This window comes from Hyperolius riggenbachi, chromosome 9, assembly GCF_040937935.1.
Source record: "Hyperolius riggenbachi isolate aHypRig1 chromosome 9, aHypRig1.pri, whole genome shotgun sequence".
NCBI lineage: Eukaryota > Metazoa > Chordata > Amphibia > Anura > Hyperoliidae > Hyperolius > Hyperolius riggenbachi.
In genome coordinates, this window is record NC_090654.1 from 44,474,754 (window position 1) to 44,500,930 (window position 26,177).

Genomic DNA, 26,177 nt, shown 5'->3' on the forward strand with positions numbered 1-26,177 from the left:
CTTTGCGGCGGAGTCTTCTAGCCTTCCTGTAGCTCCTAGCGGCTTTCTGGCATCCAAGTACGGCTCCCGGGGTGTCACTTGACCTGCGTCAGGTCACATGACTTGCTAGGAGCCGTGCACGGATTCCCAAAAGCCACTAGGAGCTACAGGAAGGCTAGAAGTCGCCCCCCCCCCACAGAGGCTCAGTAAGTATTTTATGCCCTGCAAAACCACTCCCCCTCCCCCCAAAAAACAAAACAAAACACTGTCTCAAGTTATCCCCTCAGGCATGTCGGTGGCCTGATTCCAGATAACGGGGACTTTGCTGTATCCATTTTTTGCATTTAATAGACTCGCAGGTATACTTTAACCTAAAACACTTACTTTGGTTTGATTCTATACTCATTATACTCAGTATTCTATACTCACTTATTTTTTATTAACCTCAAATACACAGGGCAACAAGCGCAGCCTGGGGTACATGTATAGCACACGGTGACCGCAGACTGTAGACAATATAGACTGGTAAATCGAGCATCCTTGAGTGTACGGTAACGGGAAGGATCTGTGCATGAGTGGGGCCAGCTGAGGCCGCACATCAGATGCCTTCCATGCTTTTCCTCTCCACAGTCTCTTGCTGTGCTTCCTCTGCCTGGTAATGTGAGGCTCTCATCTTGTGGCAGCAGCTGTTGCACTGATGATTACCTGACAGTGCGAATACTCCTGAGCAGAGGCTAATGACTTCGACCCTCCTATCTGAAGCTGTCTCCACGGCAACTCTCTCCAGCTTCCTTACATTGTCCTTTCCTTAATGGAAAACTAAGAGGTTTCGAGAACGATTGTGTGACCAATTTGAAAATGTTTTAAACGTAATTAAAGTGGATCCGAGATGAACTTTTAGGGCCCGTTTCCACTATCGCGAATCTGCATGCGTTTCCTGCATGCAGATTCGCACAGCCAATACAAGTGGATGGGCCTGTTTCCACTTGTCAGTTTTCCTGAGCGTTTTTCTGTGCAGGATTTTTCTGCACGGCAGAGCCCTCAGAATTCGCCTGCATGTGGAATGCATGCGAATCGCCCCTAATGTATTTAATAGGGAAATCGCCTGCGGCTTTGGTATGCGAATTTTCATGCGAATTCGCATGGAAATCAATGGAAATGCACGCCGGCAATGCCATGGTTAAATTCGCATACAGCATCATTCATGCGAATTTTCATGCGAATTTACACGAAAATTCGCATACACCCGCATGTGAAATTCGCATCCGCATGCGAATTTTTACCGCAGCGATTCGCACCGCACAAGTGGAAACGGGCCCTTACTCATTGCATAATTGTGTTCCTTTCCTATTGTTTATAGGGCATTCCTCAAGCCAACTACTTTTTTTGTTTTAATACTCTAATTCCCTATAAACTAAACAAGCCTCACCCACAGTTTTTCAGAGAGCCTTGGCAGTAGCAAGGGCTTATGGGAGCTCAGTCTGGGCAGGAGGAAGGGGAGGTATTACTAGCCAGAGATTTCAGAGGCAGTGGAGGGGGGATTAGGTTTTTTTTCACAGAAGATGCAGATAAGCTTGCCTGTTTGTAATGTTTACAAACAAAATGGCTGCTGTCATTGTATCACAGTAAGAAATAATCATATTCTATTGAAGCTGTTTCCAGCTACATTTGCTGTGTAAACTATCTAAACTTTAGATAAGATATATAGACAAGTTACTTGTTATAATTATTTTTTCATCTCGGATCCGCTTTAGTCTCAAAGGAAAACTGCGGACAAGTTGCAGTATTCAGCAAGAAATCCTGTACGCTCAGTGGCGTAACTAAGAAGCTTGGGGCCCCAGTGCAAGTTTCACATGGGGCCCCAAGCACTATTGATGTGGAGCACCAAAACCTGCCAAGGACAGCTGCATTGTCAGAGGGGGTATTTAGAGTCAGAAAACAGTTTCTTAAAGAGAACACTGAAAGAAAAAAAGAGCCCCTGTGGGGTACTTACCTCGGGAGGGGAAAGCCTCTGGATCCGAATGATGCTTCCCCCGTCCTCCTCTGTCCCGCGTTCCAACGCTGTCAGACACCAAATATTTTATTTTACATGCATTTTACAGAGAGAAGAAGAAAAAAATTGAAAACATTCATCTTTTCTCAGCTATCAGCCATTATAGCTTAAAGTGTAACTGTCAGGCATAAAATAAAAAATCAATTCTTTATTTTTATCTGGTAAACCAGTAATACGGATGCTAACCAGGCAATCCAAAAGTTAAAATCTCTATAACTTTTCTTGTTTATAAATGATCATTCCCCAGTTTACCGGACTCTTATGTGGTACGTTGCCGCACAAAGGAAGTTGCAGGGCATGCTGGGTTGTCCTTTTTTGCTTCTGTACATTTGTTAAGTCTGAGGGGAAATAAAGAAGCAAAAAAAGACAACCCAGCCAGCATGCCCTGCAACTTCCTATGTGTGGCAACGTACCAAATAAGAGGCAGGTTAACTGGGTAATGATCATTTATAAACAAGAAAAGTAATAGAGATTTTAACTTTTGGATTTCCTGGACTGGTTAGCATCCATATTACTTGTTTACCAGATAAAAATAAAGAATTGATTTTATGCTCGACAGTTACACTTTAACTACTTTAGCCTTTAGGATGCAGTTCCTAAATCTACCTATGTATCTTGGATGTAGGAGCTACGTCCATGAAAAAAATGCTGCCTGCACCCGATCGCACGCACTCCCGTGCTCATTCTCGCTGCTGCCCGTTAGCCCGGAGATCAATTAATCATTGATCTAAGGAGGAGCGCTGAAAAGATGCATAAGGTGAAAAAACACTGAAGACTGAAGTGATTAAAAATAAATTGTACTATTGTAGGCAAAACCCACACATTTTATTTGCCCATTTGTTTCAGCTATTACAACGTTTAAATTGTGTCCCTAGTACAATGTATGGCCATATTATTTTATTTGGAACTAAATGTGTATTTTTTTTCCATTTAGTGTTTTTTATACTATAACAATAATTACAAGCCTTTATTATAAAAAATAACAGTAATATACCCTTGTGACATACATATTAAAAAAGTCCCTAGGGTAACTTTTATGTATTTTTTTTAAAAATAAAATGGATTTGTCTCTCGGTCGAATCTGCCCATACATCGCTAGATGTATGGCTTGCTAAAGAGTAAATTAGCTTTCATCTCTCAGCTCTTCTCAGCACCCCTGCTGACAAAAAGCATTTGTCAACTTTTTGAAAGAATGCATTCGTCAACTTTGACATATCCTCATAAAGTACACTGTTACCAGCCCAATAGTCTCCAAATCACACACCTCTGCATTTTTGGCCAGAAGCTTCAAATAGATCCTTATCCATGTTCCTCACACAGCTGTTCTGCTGGCATGCCAGGCAAACCCAGTGAAACCTAAAATTCATATTTCTTTATAACTTTTTCATGGTGTTGTGGCCACCTGGAATATGCTAGCTGGCCATCTTTACAGAAATTATTAAGGTCAAATTCAGAGAAATTTTCGCGCAAATCATATTTACAGCTGCTGATCAACACAGGTTCTGAGTTGTACGTTACAGTAAAATACTCAAGTTTCATATATGTGAATTTGTAACGCCATACTGAATGCAATTCATTTATTGACTTATGTGCACGGAGAAATCAGCCTAGCAGATATTCTGCCAGGTTTCTTCCTCTCTTAAAGTGAATGTTTACCGTTTCAAAAAAGAAAAAGTCAGATACTCACCTAAGGAGAGGGAAGGCTCGGTCCTAATGAGCCTTCCCTCTCCTCTCCCGGTGCCCGGTCCCGCGCAGGATCCCCCGTGGCAGTATTCGACCAGTTCGGTCAAATACTGCCACTTCCGCATGCCGAAGGGAGCTTTCGGAAGCCTTCGGGAGCACTTGGGCTCCCGAGGACGCGGCCGCTCCATACTACGCATGCGCGAGCACCCTCTATGACGCGCTCGCGCGTACGTAGTATGGAGCGGCCCGTCTTCGGAAGCCCGAGTGCTCCCGAAGACCTCCGAAGTCCCTGCGGCGGCGGACGCGAACGGGGGAGCCAGCGCAGCACCGAGGGCACCGGGAGAGGAGAGAAAAGGCTCATTAGGACCGAGCCTTCCCTCTCCTTAGGTGAGTATCTGACTTTTTTTTTATTAGCGGTACCCATTGGCTTTAAGCTAACCACACGAGCTACATTCGTCGCCAACTCCCTCTGCATCTACACGGCAGCAGAGTGATTAGCGATGCGGTGGAAGCTTTCGCAGAGGTTCCTCCCCCCCGCCGGAAGCTCTGTGTGCTGTGTGTGGGTTGCTGTCGCTAGCCTGCATACACATGCGGGACTAGCGACAGTTCCGGCGAAGTTGCGGCGACAGCTGTAGCCGGCGATTGAACATGTCAATCGCCTGGCGACAGCTCCGACAGGCGACGGTTTGGGGCGCGCGCGTTATACACACGGGCAACCTGTCGCCGCAACACGCGCGTGCCACGTGGTTGCGGCGACGGCCGTACCCCGTGTGTATGGGCCTTTAAAGGGGGCTGGAGTTTCCCTTCTTGCTGGGAGGGCATCAGCTCCCATATCAGCTCCTTCCATCATGATGACCCCTTAAAAGAAATCTGATACCACAGATCTTGGCGTCTTTTGTTCATTATTTGTCGAATTCTATCTATCAACAGGCCAGCTGGACTCTGGCCAAAACGCAGTCCTTTGGATTACTCAACACAAAGTCTTTACCGCTTATTGGACACACCCAAACACGGAATTTTGAACTTTGCAGACATTCTTTTCTGTATTTCTCTCCAATCTGTTCACCTGACAGATATATTTGTTTGGCAGTTTTAATGTATATGTTTTGTGTACAGTTTATATAATAAAACTAATGATTTCCAATAATCATTCCAGTTTTTGCCCTTGTTACCTGATTATTCTGATCCATGCTAGAACTCCCTTTCTTCAGAATAGACACACTAACGCAATGTCTTATCTTTATAAATTGCTCAATTTGGCAGTTAGGTTGCAAATAGCTAGTCCGAGGCCTCTCCACCTCGTTTCAATCTGATGAGTGGTGGCGGCAAATTACCAGATTTCCAGCACAGAATCAATAACGTTTTTGTACCGATTGTACATACAATCAAGATTGTATTGTGTATGGGTGCATCATCCAATCTTAAATCTTATTTACTTTGCTTACAGTGTATTTGCCTTGAGAAGCCTCTAGTGGATGAGACCTGAATGGCAACTGTGGCATAGTCAGACAAAACTGGCGGTTGTTTGTCACAGGAGGGTCACAGAAAGGTCAAAGCCCTTAATCTGCATGCTTCATATGCACCAGTGTGCAGGGCCGGATTTGTACTTTCCAGTGCCCTAGGCCTGCTTTCTCCAAGCGCTCCCCCCCCCCCCCCCCCCCAAAAAAAAAATATATATATTGTCCAACACTCTGACTAGCGATCATTGGTTTGAATGGGCTCATTTCAGTAGTGCTGCTCTGCCCCCCATTCAGAAAATAATTCCTGTAATTTGCGCTCCTGCCCGAATGTGCACAGCGACCGATAGTGTTCTGGGCATGCATACTTGAGAAATGATGCTGATGTATGACTGGTACTTGTCAAGAATGCATAACACTGTACCGGCCATGGGCAGGAGCGAGAAATTACAGGGAGCGCGAGTGGACAGAGCATACGCTGCTTCTTTATCCTCTGTGCGACTGGCTGCAGTCGGAGCCACAAACAGGTGGCAGGGCAGTGCAATGGAGAGAAGCCCATCCAAAACAGAGAGCAGGCAAGCAGCAAACATCCTGTCAGGACCCACTTTGGATGTTCTGTTGTAATTATAGTGGACCTGAACTCAGAACTTCCTCTCTGCTCTAAAAGATACGCAACAACATAACCTTTAATTAAAAACATTTCTTTGTTACAGCTGATACAAATCCTGCAATAAATCTGCAGTGTGTCTACTTCCTGCTTTTATGGAAGCAGACATATTTTAACATCCTGTGCTTTCAAATGAGCTTAGATGTTGTGGCAGTCAGGTGACACAGTGTAGAGATCAAATTACAACTTGTGACACAGAGGAGGGGGAATTAGACAGGCTCTCTAAATACATACATGGTACATTTTTCTGTTTTCCTTCTGTCCTGTGCAAGAGTTCAGCTCCACTTTAACCTGCTGAGCGGTCTGGACGAGCTCAGCTCGTCCAACACCGCCAGAGGCTGCCGCTCAGGCCCTGCTGGGCCGATTTGCACCAAATAAAAAGCAGCACACGCAGCCGGCACTTTGCCAGCCGCGTGTGCTGCCTGATCGCCGCTGCAGCGCGGCGATCCGCCGCGTGCAGCGGCGAAAGAGGGTCCCCCCAGCCGCCCGAGCCCAGCGTAGCCGGAACAAACAGTTCCGGCCAGCGCTAAGGGCTGGATCGGAGGCGGCTGACGTCAAGACGTCGGCTGACGTCCATGACGTCACTCCGCTCGTCGCCATGGCGACGAGGGAAGCGAAACACGGAGGGCCGCTCATTGCGGCCTTCCGTGTTATCTCTTGCCGCCGGAGGCGATCGGAAGATCGCCTCCAGAGCGCCCTCTAGTGGGCTTTCATGCAGCCAACTTTCAGTTGGCTGCATGAAATAGTTTTTTTTTTATTTAAAAAAAACCCTCCCGCAGCCACCCTGGCGATTTAATCAGAACGCCAGGGTGGTTAAAGCATCTGAATGACATTTATTTATATTTGCTGAAAAATCTATGCATCTCTTTTGAATGCTGAATGTACATATGGTGGTGTGCTCTAACATATTGACAGTATACGGGAACAAAGTCTGAAGAAGGCTTATTAGCAGAAAGCTTACTCTTTTTCTTTTAAGCCAATAAATGGTATCACCCTGATTCAAAACTCTCTGCTTTCGCTGATGGCTAAGATGGTACAATGCTGTACTGCTACAGGAAAGTAGAAGAATACCAAACCATACACACTAGCATAGAGGTAGTAACAGTTCAGGTGCAGTGCTGCTCGGATATCCCTTTTCAAAATCCGGATTGAATTCGGAACCGGATGCCTAGATATCCGATCCGAATCGGATATCCGAGTTTGAAATTTTGGAACCCGAATCGGATATCCGAACCCAGTATCCCAGATATCCGCCCAGATTCGGATATCCGGGTAGAAAACCGGAAGTGGGTTTTAAATTGCCTTTAAAACGTTTTTTAGGGTAAATGAGGCATGTACCATCATGTTTTTTTAATGATGTGGGGACTTAAAATCCCCCCTGAAAAAAAAAATTCTCTCTCTCTCAGATGGGAAATCCGAGTTTGCTCGGATTTTAAAAAATATCCGAATTGCTATTCAAAGTTCGGATAGTGGAAAAAGTTCGGATTATCTGGGTAGTTCGGATCCCCGAATATTGGATGAGCACCACTGCTCAGGTGTCCTTTAAAATGACAGTTTAGCAATGAAAGGGAAGAAAACAGCATTTTTATTCTTGCAGGTCTCATAGATGGAAGGAGCTGGAGGACAGAAAATGAGTCAGGAAAGAGTTAACTAAGGAAGAAGAGACCACTGCTAGCTAAGAAAAACAGTCATAAATCAGGATTAGATACATTAATTAACAACTGCTGGGGTCAATGTCAAAGCTGTAAAAGAAACTAGCAGAGCTCAGTGATGTTTGTGAATGCCTGCATTAAAACTCAGAAGAACTTAGTTCTATCTGCTTTGTAATATAAATCCCTTTTATTTCTCACATCCACTTGTATGTCCATCATACAGAAGAATGATTGTTATAACACATCAAGAAGTGAGAGAGAGAGAAGCAGGGTTTGGGGAACTCTGGAATTCAGCTATTATTGCAGAACAGGGCGCTGGCTGGCTGAGCCTGCGCTGTGGGACCAGAAGAGATGATTTACTTTGACATATGACCTCTTCTCTCTCCAAGTCATGCCACCCTTCTTATCTCATCTAATTTTATCGCCCTAGGCCGTGGCCTTTCTAGAAATCCGGGCCTGCCAGTGTGATCAGGTTATAGCTGTTTGTATAGAGAACAGAAAGTAATGGAACTTCTCCAGAAAGGGGAAAAATCTGTATAAAAACAGAAGTAGAAACCCTCCTCCACTAAATGGAAGATTTAGCCTCCACTAAATGGAAGATTTATCTAGAACTGGGGTTGCAAATTAGCTTTATTTACTATGTTCCCTTTCGTATCTCAACAGACACTGGTGAAAACTTGAGAAATTCAACAGAAGGTCTCCAAGATCAAGACAGAAGCTTGAGAGGCTTGAATGAAAGTGTGAAGGTGTTGGACAAGACCGAACATAAAACCCCACCAAAGATGAAGATCATGAAGTCTTATTCAGAAGACTGTCCAGGGCTCTCCATCACAGTTTCCCCGGAGACAGGGCAAAGGTCCACTAGCTCTCATCCAAGTCACCTTCGCAAGTTTGATACCATAATGAGGTCGGGCGTAAATGTTCAAGAGTTAAGAGCCCGCTTTATTCGCCAGCAAAGCAGCACATCTTTAGAAGACTCTTCCAAAGATTTATCTACACCTACGAAACATGTATCCCCAGTGCCTCGTAATCAGATGTCTCCTAGACAGGAGGCTCTACAGAAGCTGGGCTTACTAAAAAGAGACCAGAGCAGTTCTGATTCAGGTCCAAACTCTCCTGAACATGGTATGGACCAAAATTCACCAGGAAGGACCTTTGAGTTAAACCAAAACCAATCAGGAGCCAACTTTCCTCGCTCTGTGGAGAGAAAGCCTGGAAGTTTTGACAAAATTTGGCCACCTTAAAGTTACTATGAACTTATTTGTATTTCTGTTGAATATTCTCAATATCTGATTTGCCATGTACTGTACAGATGAACTTTTAACAGTGCAGCATTAAACAAGAAAGTTTTAGCACTAGTCCAAATCTAGGAATGTGGATAGTGTGGAAAGAGAGTTAAAAACATTTTTGGATCTTACTGGTGTGTGCCTATTTAGAAGGTTCTTCCACTCTCTGAGATGTCAATTTTTCTCCATAATTTTAACATGAACCTTGGTGGTCCTGAGGACAAAAGATGAAGAACACCAAAAAATACTAAACACGGTTTCTAACCCCACAGATGCAAAAAGAAGAATATATGTTGGTGTTCCAGGCCCTGCTTGAGAAATCTACCCACTTCCATCCGTGACAGGGAGCAAGTGAAGTTGTCTCAGGTGTGGGCTGTAGAGCAGTAAAGCCCTCAAAAAAGGTTCTAACCTCATTTCCATACTATCTAAACCTAAATGAAATATTTTCCATGAGCTAGACTTTACTTATTCTAGTTTCCATTGTTGTAATTTAAATCATTTTGTGTTCAAGATAATCATTTGACCAAAGGTGAACACAAACTCAAATGGACACTAGCTGAACACCATGTTTGTTTATCACTGGCATGGTTCAAAGCATCTCTTAATGGTCAAAGTCAAAAATTTAATGTTTTGGGTAAAGGGTGTGTCATTCTGCACAGTAGTAATAATAAATTACACTGGTTTGAAATGAAACAATATGTCAGAACTCAGAACATCCAGTTTGTTGGTGGTGGTTAGGTAAAATAAGTCAATAAAACCTGTTTCGGGTCATAGATCTAAAAACACCACCTAATTTAGTTATCAGAGTGCTGAGATGATTTTGTTTCTTTATGTGTAAATTAGTCTTCTGCAAGTTATCAAAGGACCAGAAGCAGCTGGGTAAAGGAGTTAGCATTGGGCTCTGTGGGTAGGGTTGTAGCTGCTTTGATTACATCATCCTGTTGTTTAAACTGTAAGAAGGCAGGCGCAGACTGAATCTTTCAGAGAAGATTGTATTCTTTAGTTAATGGTGCAGGAAGTGGCCAGCGTCTGAACTCCTGACCAGGAACTTAAAAAGGAACTCCAGTGAAAATAATGTAATGAAAAAAGTGCTTAATTTTTACAATAATTATTTATAAATAATTTAGTCAGTGATTTCCCGTTGTAAAAGCTTTCTTCTCCCTTATTTTAATTCTGAAATGTATCACATGGCGACATCTTTACTGCTGGCAGGTGATGTCTGTGGAAGGAGTTGCTGCTTTTTTGGCAGTTGGAAACAGCTGGTATTTCCCACAGTGCAACAAGGCTCCCACAGTGTGATGTCAGTACCTAGGTCCTGACATCACACTGAGGGATGGATTTCACCACAATATCTGCCATACAGACCCTCCTGATGTTCTATTTGAGAAAAGGTAAATATTTATCATGGGAAGAGGGGTATCAGCTACTTATTGGGATGAAGTTCAATCCTTGGTTACAGTTCCTCTTTCATAAGTAAATTGTTAGACATCAGGTAATCCTGGAGGTCCCACATAGGTAACAAAAAGACCTTTCTGCATGAGGATCTACACTATTGTAAAACATTTGTGGCCAGAGTGAAGCTTTAAGCATGGATATTGAGCATGATTTATAATAATTTTATTATCTTCAGAATTGCATACATTACTGATGGAAAACGGCTAAAAACAAAAAGTTCTACAGAAGATTCTTTTTTCTGGTCATTTGTTATTGGGTCCTTCTTCAATGAACACAAACAATTTTAGACTACCTAAAGTAAAAAAAAGAGCCTATCTCTGCTAGGGTCTATTATCTCTGCTAGACTCTGTCTTAATGTTACAGAACTGGGGTAGGGGGTGTTTCAGAGTTAAATACTTACATGATCAGCATTTATTCTTGTCAGGATCGCCAGCTGCTCCTCCTAGGAAAGAATCACTAACTCTGGTGCCCCACAAGTGTGTGTCCTGTCCCCTTACCTGTTCTCCCTGTACACGGATAGCTGCTTCTCAGCCGCCAAATCTGTTAAAGTCATCAAATTTGCGGATGACACCACCATCCTCTGCCTCATTGGCAGTGACGGCAAGCACGCATATTGCAGTGAGGTTAAACGTGTTTGCAATTGGTGCTCACAGAACAAAACTTGTACTTAATGCAGTGAAAACTGTGGAACTGGTCGTTGACTTCAGGAGGCGCCCTCCTACACCCATCCCTATCCTGATCAACGGCTTTGAGGTTCACAGAGTGTCAGTGTTCGGTTCTTGGACACCCCCACCATCACAAATGATTTGCGGTGGGGGGAGGACACTAGCATAAGCCAGAGGAAGGCTCATCAAAGACTGTTCTTATAGAGAATTTTACTTTAGTACAAATATACATCTTGTATGTATCAGTACAGATGTATTCAAAACGTTACAATATTTCGCAATACAAGTAGTTCCCGGTTAACAAATGAGATAGGGACTGTAGGTTCGTTCTTAACCTGAATCTTTTCTTAAGTCAGAACATTGTGTCATCTCTGTCCCCTGTACCTCCTCTGTGCCCACCTGTGCCTCCAGTGTCCCCCTCTGTGTCACCTCTGCCCTCTGTAACTGCTTATACAAGTTTAAAAGCCATTTTTTCTTTACATTTTTTTAAATTGATTTTCTCAAAAACTACAAGGCTAATCTGAAAAACATTTTTTGGGCTTGTTCCCCCGGAAACACAGAATCCAGGCCGTTCATATCAGCATGTCGTTCGTAAGTCGGGGACTACCTGCAGTAGACTTTTTAAATCTATTGAAATTATTGTGCAGTTTTTGCCTACTTTAGCATAAGAGCAAAGTCCCCAGACTTGGTCAATAATAACAGCTAGGCAGTATTGTTCTGCATGCAGAAATCTTACTATCATCTCTTTACTGCATTGCAGCAAAATGAGCCTGTTTTTGTAGGTTGCCATTCAACCCAGCAGGTGGAGCTCCAAACAAAGCACACATTTTCCTTTTGTGAGATGTACTACTTCCTGAATTAAAAAAAAATACATTGTGTGCTCACTCCAAACTGAATTATCCCAAATACCTTCTGTTTTAGACTAACCAGCAAGCTCATGGTGACCCAGAACTCATTGGAGTGTGTAAGGGACTACAATGGTCCTAAAAGCCCCCTTACTAAGATGTTAAGAAAAACAAAAGTTTGCTTTCTTAAAACAGAAAGAATTTGCGATAATTCAGGTTGGAGTGAGCTTGAGATGTCTCCCAGAGCACCACTGCTGAATATATGCAAATTAACCATTGTACCCTTAGAAGCTAAACACACCTCCAGAACCGCTGGAATGCAATGATGTGTCGGCTTGTTAATTTGTACAGAGTAATAATAATCCAACATGCATACAGACTGTTTCGGATTGTTTGATCCTCATCAGTGCATGGCATGGTTTTGTTTTTCAGGTTTTGTTTTTCTTAACATCTTAGTAAGGGGGCTTTTAGGACCATTGAGTCCCTTACACACTCCAATGAGTTCTGGGTCACCATGAGCTTGCTGGTTAGTCTGTACCTCTCGGTTTACAAGCCCTACATCATAGAGCCAAATTAATCCATGCCATGCACTGATGAGGATCAAACAATCTGAAACAGTCTGTATGCCTGTTAGATTATTATGGCTTTGTACAAATTAACAAGCTGACACATCATTGCATTCCAGCGGTTCTGGAAGTGTGTTTAGCTTCTAAGGGTACAATGGTTAATTTGCATATATTCAGCGGTGATGTACTGGGAGACATCTCAAGCTCACTCCAACCTGAATTATCACAAATTCTTTCTGTTTTAGGAAAGCAAACTTTTTGTTTTTCTTACCTTCTGTTTTAACAAGGGAAACTTTTGTTTTGCTTAAATAAATAAAAACACTATAGTAAACACTAAAATAAATAAACAAAACTAGATATATAACAATATATATTTCCTTTAAAGGACAGCCTAGGTGACATGTGACATGATGAGATATCAGTTTATTTTCACCTCGGATGTCCTTTAAGGTGAACCTGTGTTGTGCTCATGGAGTTAGACTTCCTTCACAGCAGTAGAGAATTAAAAAAAACAGACAAAGCTATCAGTCAATCCAGTAGGTGGAACTGCAAACAAATATGTTTTGATTTAAAATTTGTAGGGCTCGTTTCCACTAGTCACCGCGTGTCCTACGAGATGAGCGGCGGCACTTCCTGTTGTGCGAGTACGCAGCTGAATCCCAGAATCGCTGCCACTCGCGCCGAAAAATGCTGCAATGTCGTCCAAATCGCTATGGCTGCATTATCCCATATGGCAGAGTTTACCTGTGTAATTTGCCTGCAGGGAAACTGCAGATTCGACCCGATTTCCACAGTATTGGAAACGGGCCTTAAGGCCAGGGATGAGCAGAAACTACGCCAGTGCGAATTTACGCATCGTAGTTTGCATCTACGCATCGTAGTTCATAGGCGAATTTACGCGTAGTACCGCTACGCGTAGTACCGCTACGCGTAGCTTACGCCCACTATGCGTAGTTAACATGTGTATTGCGTAGTGAACTACGAATGCGTTACTCGCGTCTAATTTTCAGCATGCGATTGTATGCATACAAATTTACGCATTGGAAAGGGGAATGTACGCATAGAAGGGTTCCCAGTTTATGCATTTATAAAGAAATTAATGCGTACAATTTTCTGCATACGGGCATAAGTATCCGCATACACTACGCTTTGTACTACGCGTAATTGCGTATTTTAACGCGTATTCTACGAAATGCATACAAAGCGAATATTTGTATTCGAAGCCGTAGTTTGGCGAAGCGTAATTGCGTAAAACTACGCGTATTTCCAGCGCAGCGAAGTTGGCTGACTACGACCATCCCTGCTTAAGGCTGCTAAGGCCTAGTTATCAGCCCACATGTGTGAAAGCTCTAACAATTTCACATTTATATTTGTAAAAAAAAACTACATTAATAAAAACAGAAGAAAGCATTTTTTCCCCTGTGCTTAGAGTCCCACAATCACAGCTCTGCTCCTATCTGTGGTCTACCCTTTTCTGGTTTTGAGATATATCCCGCCTCGTCCTTTTGTCAAAAAAACACTGAGGGTCCTTCTCCATTATTGCAGTGCGAATGGCTGCGGTAAAAAGTCGCGTGCAGATGCGAATTTCGCATGCGGGTGTATGCGAATTTTCATGCGAATTCGCATGGATGATGATGTATGCGAATTTAACCATGGCAGTGCCTGTGTGCTTTTCTATTGATTCCATGCGAATTCGCATAGCGGTGTGCGGGATGCGAATTCTGACGGCTCTGCTGTGCAGATTTCTCCCGCACAGAAAAACGCTCAGGATTACTGACAAGTGGAAACAGGCCCATCCACCCGTGTTGGCTATGCGAATCTGCATGCAGGAAATGCATGCAGATTCCCGATAGTGGAAACGGGCCCTGACAGCATCATTATTTGTAATCACAATCTACTCACATTGCTTCTGCATAAAAACATGATACAGAGCAGAGCTCTGAGGGCCTGATCACATAGCTCAGTGCTACTGCTCAGAAAAGAATTAAGAAGTGGTGCCCTAGGTGTCACACGCCCCCTAGTGGCAATACTGCTCAATGCCTTCCACTCTGTTTCAACACACAGACCATCCAATCTAGTGGATGCAATCGATGTGCTGAAACTGCTGGAATTAGGCAAACAGACAGGCCAGGAGGAAACGTGCGAGCAACACAAACAATTTAATACACAATATTCAGGTACAAGGCTGAAAAGGGAAACCCGCTAGCTAGGCTGCGCAAAGAAGAAAAGGTTAACAATCTATTATCACTAAAACAACACAATACTTCAGGTAGCGAATCTTCAGGAAGGCTAGGATCCTTTCTACGGTACTCAAATGAGGTATGTAGCTGTAAAAATGATCTTAAAGAGGAATTCCAGCCTAAACAAACATACTGTCATTAAGTTAAATTAGTTATGTTAATTAAATTAGATATGTAATATAATCTCTTACCCACCCTGTTTTAAAAGAACAGGCAAATGTTTGTGATTTCATTGGGGTAGCCATCTTTTTGGTTGAAAGGAGGTGACAGGGAGCATGGGACACAGTTCCAACTGTCCTGTGTCCTGATCACCCTTCCCAGCTGCTAGGCAACAAGAACAACAACATCAGAAATCCCATCATGCTTTGCACAGCATCAGGGGAAAAATGCCCAGGCAGATTTCTTTGATGGGGCGGAGCATAGCTTCTGTGCAGCTAAAAATGAGGCTTGGGTGAGAAAAACAAAGTTCTGATGCTGTGAAACTGTTAAAGAAACACCAAGCCTTTTCAGTGCTGCTGAGTAGATTTTTAGTTTGGAGGTTCACTTTAAGTCATTTTAATTTAAATGCAATATAAATAATTAATATATACAGAAAATTATGAAAAGTAAAAATTATAGAGACAGTAACCACAGGGTAAAATAAAAGGGAGAACCCTAAGAAACAATAATTAAGATTTTGGAAGAAAGCTGTCCTTTATGTGGAAAACCAAGTAAAAAATGAAAAGTTCCATTCTTACAAAAGTCAGTCAAAATGGAGGCCAGCCTCATGGTCCTCTCGCTGGCTCCAGGCTTACGTGATGTTACAAAAAAGGACGACGCTGCTGAAATTACTGTGTTTCCTTTTATATAGATCTGCTCAGAGGGCTGAACTCAGGCTACAGCCCCTGCCCTTGAGATTAATCTTCCCCTTACATTTGGGGGAACTTAAATCCCAAATATATTACATTTCTATATATCAGACCATGTTCGTTGCACACACATAATAATAGCAAATTCACAATCCCCAAAGAATATGGATCAGATTAATATACCAGACATGAATAGTGTGTGACATTCCAATAATGAGAAGTGGAATAACAGGACTGGGGCTTATGTCAGTCCAATACAAGAGGGATGAAAATGGTCATCAGGTTACTAGCGATTAAACGATATACTGTTCATATAGATCATAAGTACGGTATCTCTTAAAACTGCAAAATAATAAAGTATAGTTATTAAATATAGCCAGGACTCTTGGCTCTGTTTAGTCTGTGCTCAGGCTTCCTCTGCCAACAACGGGACCAAATGGCTCTTTTCAGGCTGGTGTTCACACCTATGTGTGTGGTGCCTGATACAAGAATGCCCTTTTTCCTCCAGGTAATTAAAGAAAAACACACTTGTCATCTGAGAATAGAGCCTTCCTGAAGTAGCCCCAGGAGCTCAACCCTACACATACAATCCAAATTATAATCGTGACTCACAATCAGTGCAGAAAACCGATTGTGATTGCGTTTTTCATGGTTTGTTCATAACACCAGACAAGAAAGCAGTTTTTGCCCACCGCTATGGGCGGAAGTCGAATATCGGGACACCGTTAAGTATAATAAGCTTTAGTCACACAGGCAGTTTACTGTACATCGCTTCCAAACACAGAGAATCACAATCTCTCTAGTAACAAAGCACAAATTGCTTGCGTGATATCAAAGCGCAGCATCGATTCTTAGTGGGTCCGACTAGCGCTTATGCTGTTTTGTAAATCACCTATTTAGTCTTCTTGTGATCAGAAAAACGTGTGCGCTTGCAAAATGTGATCAAATTGGGCATAATGAGGACAAATCTTAAATGATCTGTGCATAGCTAGGCTAGTCATTGTCCTAGGGAGCCCAGATATGTACCGGCAGCCACAGCAAGTGAAAGAGTTAAACACAGAGGGCTTGATTCACAAAAGAGTGCTAACTGATAGCACGGCTGTCTTCGCGTGAATTTTTACGTTTCGCGCGATCGGGAATTTTCACACGAAACAATATCGGTTTTGCACGCAAGCGCAAATTTCCGCACGCAAACGATATTGTTTTGCCCGAAAATTCGTGATTGCGCAAAAAGCGACAATTCACGCGAACATGGCCAGTTAGCACTCTTTTGTGAATCAAGCCCAGAGCGAGCAATATACTGGCTCCCAGTCAAGCCTGCAATTTTCTCTTTACAAGCCCCTCAGCAGGTTATTGACCCTGGTCCTGTGCTTGACATCATAACTCTTGGCTGAAGGAACTGACTGCATCACGAGTTGAATAAGTTCTCTGAACTATGTTTCTCAGTAGCAGAAAAAATGGTCAGAATCAGAAATCAGAAATTAGTTTACTAGCCAAGCACAGCTGGATTATGCCTGGAATTGGGTTTGGCACAGGGAAACAGCTCAGATAGGAAGACAATGAACATTAAGACAATTGACGGATTTACCTCACAGGAGCCTATAGGCACAGATGTCCCGGCAGGCCCTCAGACTTCGCCCTCCATGAACCTATAAACGCTTGCCGAACCACACCCCAAGTGTGCTGGCTGTCCTCCCTTACTTCCCTTGCCTGTCATAGGTAGCTACAGGTGACCCTTAGTATCCAATTACCCTTAATATCAAGTAGCTGGAGGTGCCCCTAAAAGTGAAAGCAAACCGTACACACAACCATAGTTAGTATTTATCGTCAATACGAGAAAAAACGTTTTCAACAGAGTATGACACTGGGGGCTGGTGCACACATACAGCAGCTGATCCAGTCCACCATTCTGTCAGGAGCATTCACCCTGGCTACAGTTTGAGGGGGAAGGGGGGGGGGGGGCTACAGTATAGAGTTCAAGAGGTTGACAGCAGAGGAAGCGTTCCTGTGCCTAGCTGTCTTGGTGGAAATGGCCCAAAACCTCCTTCCAGATGGGAGCCTGTTAAAGAAGCAGTGGCCCGGATGTCACAGATGGTGATTAGTTTACTGTCTTGTAAAGGAAGCCTCTGGTGCTGAAAGAAAGTAAATGAGGTAACATTGGTCAGAGCTATATAAAGTAATGTTATTTATTTATTTGTTAATTATTATTTTCTCTTTTTTTTTTTTTTTTTTTGGCATATAAGCTAATGTTATTAAAACTAGTCAATACATTTCATCTTTCTGCCAACTAAGAATTCTAAAACCGACAGGAAGTTTGAATTCCCCTGGATCTTTTGCCATGGCGATATCTGTATCGGTAGCTGGCTTTGGGGCAGCAACTCCATGCACTGGCCATACACTGGTCAATGTGGGCAGCAGATTGACCCCTCTCAGATTATTATCTGATCTGCGGCCTCTTCTTCTAGTGGGCGGGGCTACAAATGGAAGCTGGACATTGGGTCACCCGGTGGGTACCGTATATTACATTTTAATTAACAACAAAACAATTGTCTCTCAAATCGTTGCAAATTCACTTTTGAAAAGCGATCCAAAAGTGATTTTGCATCTGAAAGATGAGCAACAGCATTAACACCTTAAAAGAAAAACATTTCTTTGTGACAGCTGATACAAATCCTGCAATAATTCTGCAGCGTGTCTACTTCCTACTTTCACGGAAGCAGACAAGGGCTTAACATCTTGTGTTTACATGCTAGCTGTGTCTGCCGAGGACTGCCGAATTTCTGTGCTTTCTCTGCTAACTAACTTGTGGTTACTTCACGCCCGCATTGGCCAAGTAAATAAAGCGTGTGCACCTGGCTTCAGACCTACTAAAAACAGAGAAGAAACAATAAGAGAGGAGTCCCGGGCGAGCCTCTCCGCCTCTGTCTGGTGTTACAGCAGCCGCTATATATTCTGTAGACCGGATGGACTGCGCATTAATTGTCATCTGCAATGCAGGGAAGGTGATAATTACTCCTGTGAAGCAATTGGGAAAAGAACAGCTTGGAGTGGCCCAAAGCCATTAAATTATATGGTAGACAGTGGCATTGTTGATGAGTTATTTCCTGTGCCAGCCCCGCTGGGAGGCGCGCATGATGATTAACCCGCTACTCCTCCATTACTCTCCAGCGCGCCGCCGCCCTCTCCTGCCCACTTACAGCCACTGCGCGGGAGGAAGCTGAGAATTATACCGCGCCTGTAACCCCTCAGCAGGCAGGCTTTGTCACAGGATCACCAGAGGACAGGCAAGCCTGATTAAACAGAATGAGCTATTTTCCTGACAGTCAAAGGCAGCAACACGCAGCTCAATAGATGGCAGTGTCACGTCTCCATAGCGATGAGAGTCCCGCTGCTGCTTTCTCCCAGGAACAAATCTAATTGATACGGGGCCGTTGTCTTCACGGTGTGAAAAGTAAAGATGTCACAGGACTGGCGTCAAACGTAATCTGGAGTCCTGAAGTCTCAATTCATACTCATTTTTTTTAATGCATTGAATAGTATATTAGCATAAATTAGTATTTAGTGAACCTTTGTACTTTTGCAATCAGTGCAGGGGAGTAACTACCATGTACGGGTCCCCTCTGCAAAAAAAGATTGCATGGGCCCACCCAAAGGGACCAGGCAGGCAGGCAGTAAACAAACATCCGCCCCCATGCAGAGTATCTCAGGCAGTGGTCATGTGATCGGGAGCTCGGAGAAGGGCAGCACAGAGTGCTGCTGCTGCCATGCATGGAGATTTCCAGTGGAAGCAGGTAAGTATAAGGGCTAGTTCACACTGGGCGATTTGTCAGCGCTTTGCTCATCGCCGGCGATCAGAAAAGCGCTGCTACTAATGTATCCCTATGGATACATTTGCACAGCAGCGTTTGTGATTTCGATCAAACACGTTGCATGCAGCGTTTCGGGGGTGATTGCGCTGTGATTCTCGTTTTATTGAATGGGAATCACAAGCGCAAATCGCGCTGAATCGCGAGAGAGATGACTGTGCTTAGGAGAACTCATGGAGAAGCATGTGAGCAGTCTGATCCGCTGTTTGATTTGTAAGGCTCTGATTTGCTGGTCATGATCATGTGCTAAACCAGGAAGTCATCACAGCAAATCAGAACCTTACAAATCTATCAGCTGATCAAAGTGATCACATGCTTCTCCATGAGTTCGCCTAAGCATTGTCATCCTTATACACCAAAATAAAGATTTCCTGGTCTTGTTCTTCTGGATTCTGGAGAGAATCCAGGATGTTGTATTTAGCAACTGGGTTGGGGTATAGTTACAGACATTTATCCTGGCCTCTCACATATAATTAAAAATGGCCCCTCCCTGTTTCATAAAATCCTCCCAGTTCCGCTTCCGAAGTATTGGGAGTGCAGGGATAAACGCCTGTTGATCTTGGACTTGGTAGACTAGTTATCTCAGTTCAGCGTGTTTCTGTATACCTGAGCAAATACATTAAAAAGAATGTTACTACTTAATAGCCCTGAGTCATCGGGGTGTGTAAACATTGACTCACAGAGATATGAATTTATTGGCAGCTTTACAGGATGGCAACACTTTCCCTTCTTAAAGAAAACTTTGTACAGCGCCATGGAATATGTTGGCGCTTTATAAACCAATAATAATAACTCTGTTAAAGCCACAGCTGTTCTGTAAAACCAGCAACTAAATGGACCTACAGGGACAGTAAAATGAAACTCTTCAGTTCAGCTCTATACATTTTGAGGATTATCAAGAAAATCACAGTCTAGTATAACACACACATTTACACCTGTTTGCCAACTCCTTATTAATTATATAGTTAGCATCCTTGCCTTTCACACAAAATAATGTCATCTTTGTAAAATTAGTTGCGTGTTGCCCGGTATTAAGGTGGCCACTAACGATCCAATTTGTAGCGAAAAATCATAAGAGAGATCAGATAATTCTGATCGGAAGTGAAATATCATAATAAGTCGTTCACTACACTATCAACGAACCAATCTTTGCTTCCTATCTATCACAACCGACAAGAAAATCCAAGTTTTCGTTCAACAAAAATCCAATTGAACAACTATTAATCGTTCGTAATCTCGATTGTGCCCATCAACGGATATTATTTACAACCAATCCAATCACATCTAATTAGAATTATCTGATTGCTCAAATGATTTTTTTTTGCAAGAAATTGGACTGTTAGTGGCCACCTTTAGTAATGGAGAGAATACAAAAACATAACAACAAAAGCTGTTTAACCACTTCCCCTCCCTGCAAAATACTATATCTCCTTGCAGGGATGTAGCTACTACACCCCTTCCTGCTTGCCCCCCCCCCCCCCCCCATGCGATCATTACCGCTGTCAATCATTAGCCAGGAGATCAATGAATGGGAACTCAGTTCCCATTCATTGATCTAAGTCCCCGTGTGAATGACCGCCGCCGCCTATTAGACGGTGCCGCCATTCACAAAAACCAATACTTACACATCCACGCATTACTTCCTGTTTGAGTAGTAATACTATGCATACGGAAGTTACGAGTGAGGACATCTTGTGGCCAAATAGTAAAATTACTTATACACACTTTTTTTTACATTAAAAGACATTTTTTAACATTTAAATTTAACCTCCCACACTCCCCAATAGTTACCCCAAAATTTTATTTTGTAAAAAATATATATACAATAAAAAAAATACATAAATAGTTACCTTAGGAACTGAACATTTTTAATATGTATGTCAAGAGGGTATATTACTGTTACTTTATAAATTATGGGCTTGTAATTAGGGATGGACGCAAAACTGAAAAAATGCACCTTTATTTCCAAATAAAATATTAGCGCCAAACATTGTTCTAGGGAAACATTTTAAACATTGCAATAACCGGGACAAATGGGTCAGTAAAATGTGTGGTTTTTAATTACGGTAGCATGTATTATTTTAAAACTATAAAGGCCGAAAACTGAGAATGAATGAATTTTTTCCATTTTTCCCCCTCCAAAAAAATAATAATTGGTGGCGAAAACACAAGATATAGATTGTTTCGTTGTGATAAGTAGTAATAAAGTTATAGCCAAATGAGCACTAACAGGTGAAAATTGCTCTGTTTTTTTAAGGGGAAAACCCCTTGGAGGTGAAGTAGTTAATAACTAACTGTACAAGATTTCTTTACAAGCTTTCAAAACTGCATGTTACACAACTGGTTCTGATCCAGTTCTGTAACATACCTGAAGAAGAAACTTAAAGAGAAACTCCGACCAAGAATTGAACTTTATCCCAATCAGTATCTGATATCCCCTTTTACTGAGAAATCTATTCCTTTTCACAAACAGACAATCAGGGGGCGCTGTATGACTGATATTGTGGTGAAACCCCTCCGACAAGAAACTCTGAGGGACCGTGGTACTCCTAGCAGTTTCCTGTCTGTGAACCTGGTTGCATTGTGGGAAATAGCTGTTTACAGCTGTTTCCAACCGCCAAAAAAGCAAGCAGCAGCTACATAATCTGCCAACAGTAAAAATGTCACCATGTAATAAATGTCATAATGTAAATCAGGGATTTAAAAGATTTTACAATGGGCAAACACTGACTAAATCATTTATACATAGTTATTGTAAAAATGAAGCACTTTTTCATTACATTATTTTAACTGGAGTTCCTCTTTAAGTTTCGAATGCTTGCTGAGAAATCTTGTACAGTTAGTCATTAACCCGTTAACAGTTTCAAACAAAATATTTCATTTGAAAATTCTATGCACTCAACCCTCTGCTGGCAAATCTTGTTTGGCTGCCTAGTGCAGCCAAATGAACAGGTGCAGGGAGCAGTTATCCGTTATACCACATGAATTCTTACAATAAGGAATCCATCTTTAAAAAAAGCATGAGGTGAAAACCTTTGTGAATTGACATAAAAAATGTGCTATTTTTGCTGTCTGTAAAAATTTCACCAGTGAGGAAATAATATCACAGCCTTAGTGAATTGAGTCTTGTGTGTGGAGCGTCATAACTGACACTAATGCACATCGTGTAGCAGCGCAGCTTAAGGACAACAGCGAGTGTTATAATCCCCTGGGCACACTATGCAGCCATAGTGTGTGCTGTGAAATTACACTCGTCTACGATAGTTTAACCACTTCAGGACCATAGGCTTACACCCCCCTAGTGACCAGGCTATTGTTTTATAATTCAGGCCACTGCAGCTTTAAAGTGAACCAGAGACGAAGCACCCTCATGTATTTTGCCATATATGTCAATGGGAATATTAGAGAAAGCGCCTACCCCATGTCACAGGAGCCCTCGTGGCTGACCGCACTTAGCCTTCTAAACGGTGCCAGCGCACAGATCGTGCGAACTCTGGTCGCAGTCAATGCGCAGGAACCGTTAAGAATTAGCCGCAGACAACTCAGAAGGGAGCCTGTGAGACACGGGTGATTACAACGTCACCCACTGGTTCAGAGTAAACTGCCACCACCGCGGTTACTATGGGACCGTGGGGCCCACTAACTGACTGACTAATCCTGCGAATAAAACGGTTAAACACACGATATCCTGTCTAGCCAACAACAAACAAACAGTAGCGTATCTTCAGAGACCCGGGATCATTTCTGTGTGTGCTGATAAGCAGAGTAGCGGAACAGTGAATGACTTAGGAAAGTCGTTTATTCACGCAATATAAATAATTAATATATACAGACAATTATGAAAATCAACAATTATGAAAACAGTAATAGCCAGTATGAAAAATAAAAGAAGGGAGAAAAATACTTAGTTGCTGGAAAGATGTCCTTATTGTGGGAAGAATCATAAAGTCCTTGGTTTCAAAGTCCAGAGTTCAGAGTTCAGACCAGGTGGATGCCAGCATATCCTCAAGCTGGCATCTGATGAGTGCAAGATGTTTCAGTGTGGAGGACACAGCCCGCCTGCTGGCTCTGTGCTTTTGATGAAGCTGGTTTGGGGGTGTGGCAATGCCAGCCCCCTCTGAGCTACCAGCAAATGACAGTTCATTCCCTCTGAGAGATTTTAGAGCTAAACTTATGAATTGCTGTAACTCCTGAACCATACACGTTACATTTAGGGGGGTAACAGCTTCATACTTGGAGGAAAATACAGATTAATATGATACCTGACATGGCTAGTGCATCAGATCAGGGTCCTGAGTAGATTCATACCTGGGTGGTAGGGGCCCCGGGCCCCTCTCGACTGGTATCAAGAGATCCAGCATGACCCTACGGATCCAATGATACCGCTCTCATAACCACCCTATTTATTGTATTCTGTAAATGGGCAAAAGATTATATTGTACATTCATTTCTTCCTGCTAAGGCCGGAGTCAGCCTGACTGGAGTCCAGCTGTGTCTGCTTCTTGGCTATGAAAGGCCCTGTTGGCTCCTTCAATTAACATCTGAATGTGAAATCTGCTTAGACAACTGAGTTTACACCTCTGGCTTGATCAGCAGTCACAGGGCCAGTCTTCCTGCCAGCTGCTTGTCACCTTATACCTGATGGATGGGCCATCAGCACAGCTTGAAGCCAGGGACTCTCTGGGCCCAGGCTCATTAGCATATCAAAAGGGCCAACCAGCATTTGGAATGGTGCTCTCTTTGCTAAGAAAAGGACTGCAGACCTCCTACACAATAAATCCAGATTGTACCGATTTGAAGCGCAATCGACGCAGGAATCGAGTGCGATCGTTCTTTTCTTCACGGGCGATTCCAGGACGCGCCTGCGTCCCCGCAATCGTCCGTGACAGCCCCCCCCCTTGTCCGTGGCTTAGCCACTCATCCGCAAGATGTGTGGCGGCGCCGCTAACCTGGCTGACGGGCCTCGAGTTGCCGGTACGGCGGGAAAACCTATTGGAGCCTGTGGCTCGGTTCCCCTGGACCGGTCGCGGTCTGCTACCCTCAGGGTTGACCCAACATGGACCGTTCTGGACAGGGCGTTTGCGCCACTGCAGTCGGACGTGGTGTCTGCCGGGACTGCGGACAACGGGCAGTGGGTTGGTTAGGTCAACAGCCAGCCCACGCAGGGTTCCCCTGCTGAGTGGCTGTGGACCTAAGGGAACCCCGCGGGAATCCCTGGACCTGCCCAGCTCCTGACAGACGGCACATGCCCTGCAGTAGTTTGCTACATCCCTGTTCATCCGGGGCCAATAAAACTGGTTCCGAATACCGGCGAGTGTCTTGCGGACCCCTGAGTGCCCTGTCAGAGGATTACCATGTGCGGATTTCAGCACATGTCCCCTGAACGCACTCGGGACCACAAGCCATTTGGTATTCGCGTGGGATCTACCTGTAGGGGGCTGTGCAGACTCACTGTACAGTCTCCCACCTTCCCAGTACACCTTGAAAGCGGCCCCGTCTGCGAGGGGCTCAGCGGCTTGCTGCATGAGCACCTCCAGGCTTGGGTCACTTTGTAGTGCGGCTGAGAATACGGCGCTGTCAGTTTCAGCCAACTGGCTCATGTCACACGAGGCCAGCGGCTGAAAGGTCTCATCCCTGCGGTCAGAGGAGGGGGAGGAGGCCGGAACCCCCTCCACCTGTTCTGAGCTCGGGTTCTGAGCAGTGCAGCTGCGCGGTATTGCTAGCACAGGTACACTGTCAGAATGGCACAGACGGACATTACTCGGATCATCATTGCATGCAGTAATGACATTGACAGGTATAGACATTTTTTCATTACAGACAGGTTGTACAGGAGACTCAGGTACAGTTACAGCATCATCACAACAGACAGTCTGTACCTCAAACTCAGGTGCCTTTGAAGCAGGCACTATTGAACCTGGTACCCTTGAACTGGGCACATTCAACCCACCTCCCCCTGGTGCTCCCCCAAGTGTATAAAGTACCTGGTGGTGGGTGGAGAGTCCGTCTCCTTCCGTGAGCGACAAGGCGGTCGTGGCAGGTTCATAGTAGGACACAAGCTTGCCCAAATCAGTCCCTAGCAACACAGGGACTGGGAGATCCTTCATAACCCCAACAACCCTTTCGTGGACCCCTCCCACTCCCCAATCCAGCTTCACTCTGGCGTGGGCTATGTGGAAAAGGGTGCCCTCTACTCCAGTAAGGGCAAGGGATCGGCTGGAGCTGATGCTCTCCTTTGGCACAAGATGTGAGTGAACTAACGTGATGTCTGCTCCGGTGTCTCGAAATCCGGTGACAACTTTGCCGTTCACTCTAACAAGTTGCTGCTGGTCGGTTCGGTCGCGGATTTCCTGTCCGCGTGCAAACAGGACAAAATCCGATGATCCAGGCTGTGGTTCGCTGGCGGGTTGCCTCTGCTGTGGGTGAGGTGCAGGTGATGCAGATGATCCAGGTGCTGGTGGTGTCTGTCTCCGCTCCGGACAGTCGAATTTCATGTGTCCGGGCTGGCGGCAGTAGTGACAGGTGACCTCTCCAGGCGCTGCGGGCCTGGGTGCAGCAGCTGCGCTGGGTGGCCTCTGTGGCGGACGGCTCACAGGGGCAGGAGGGTCTGCCGAGGTATTGGGCTGACCTCCTCTCCAGCTGGATGGGACAGTTCTGCGTGTATCAGCCACCCGGGTAGTTGCAAAAGTCTCAGCAAGGTCTGCAGCGACAGTTGCTGAAGTCGGCTTGCGTTCTAACACAAATTGTCGTACATCAGCAGGGCAAATGTTCAGAAATTGCTCGAGGACTATCAAGTCCTCCAGGACGCCATAAGACCCTTTGGTGAGGCCTAGTGTCCACTGGCGGAGTGTGGTGAGCAAGCTGCTGGCCACATCTCGGTACGAATCAGAAGACTTTTTCTGCCAGGCCCTGAAC

The 26,177-nt window shown here is 44.0% G+C and overlaps 1 protein-coding gene across 2 annotated transcripts in view; it reads left to right on the forward strand.

The window, feature by feature from the left end:
• The window catches only part of LOC137531578 (uncharacterized), a 54,554-nt gene extending 44,971 nt beyond the window's left edge, over positions 1 to 9,583 (forward strand). For both annotated transcript variants that reach the window (XM_068251518.1, XM_068251519.1), the window contains exon 4: positions 8,155 to 9,583. In XM_068251518.1, coding sequence (XP_068107619.1) covers positions 8,155 to 8,735 — 581 coding nt within the window. In that variant the 3' untranslated portion in view covers positions 8,736 to 9,583. The remainder of the gene's footprint in view (positions 1 to 8,154) is intronic.
• Positions 9,584 to 26,177: the final 16,594 nt, after the last annotated feature.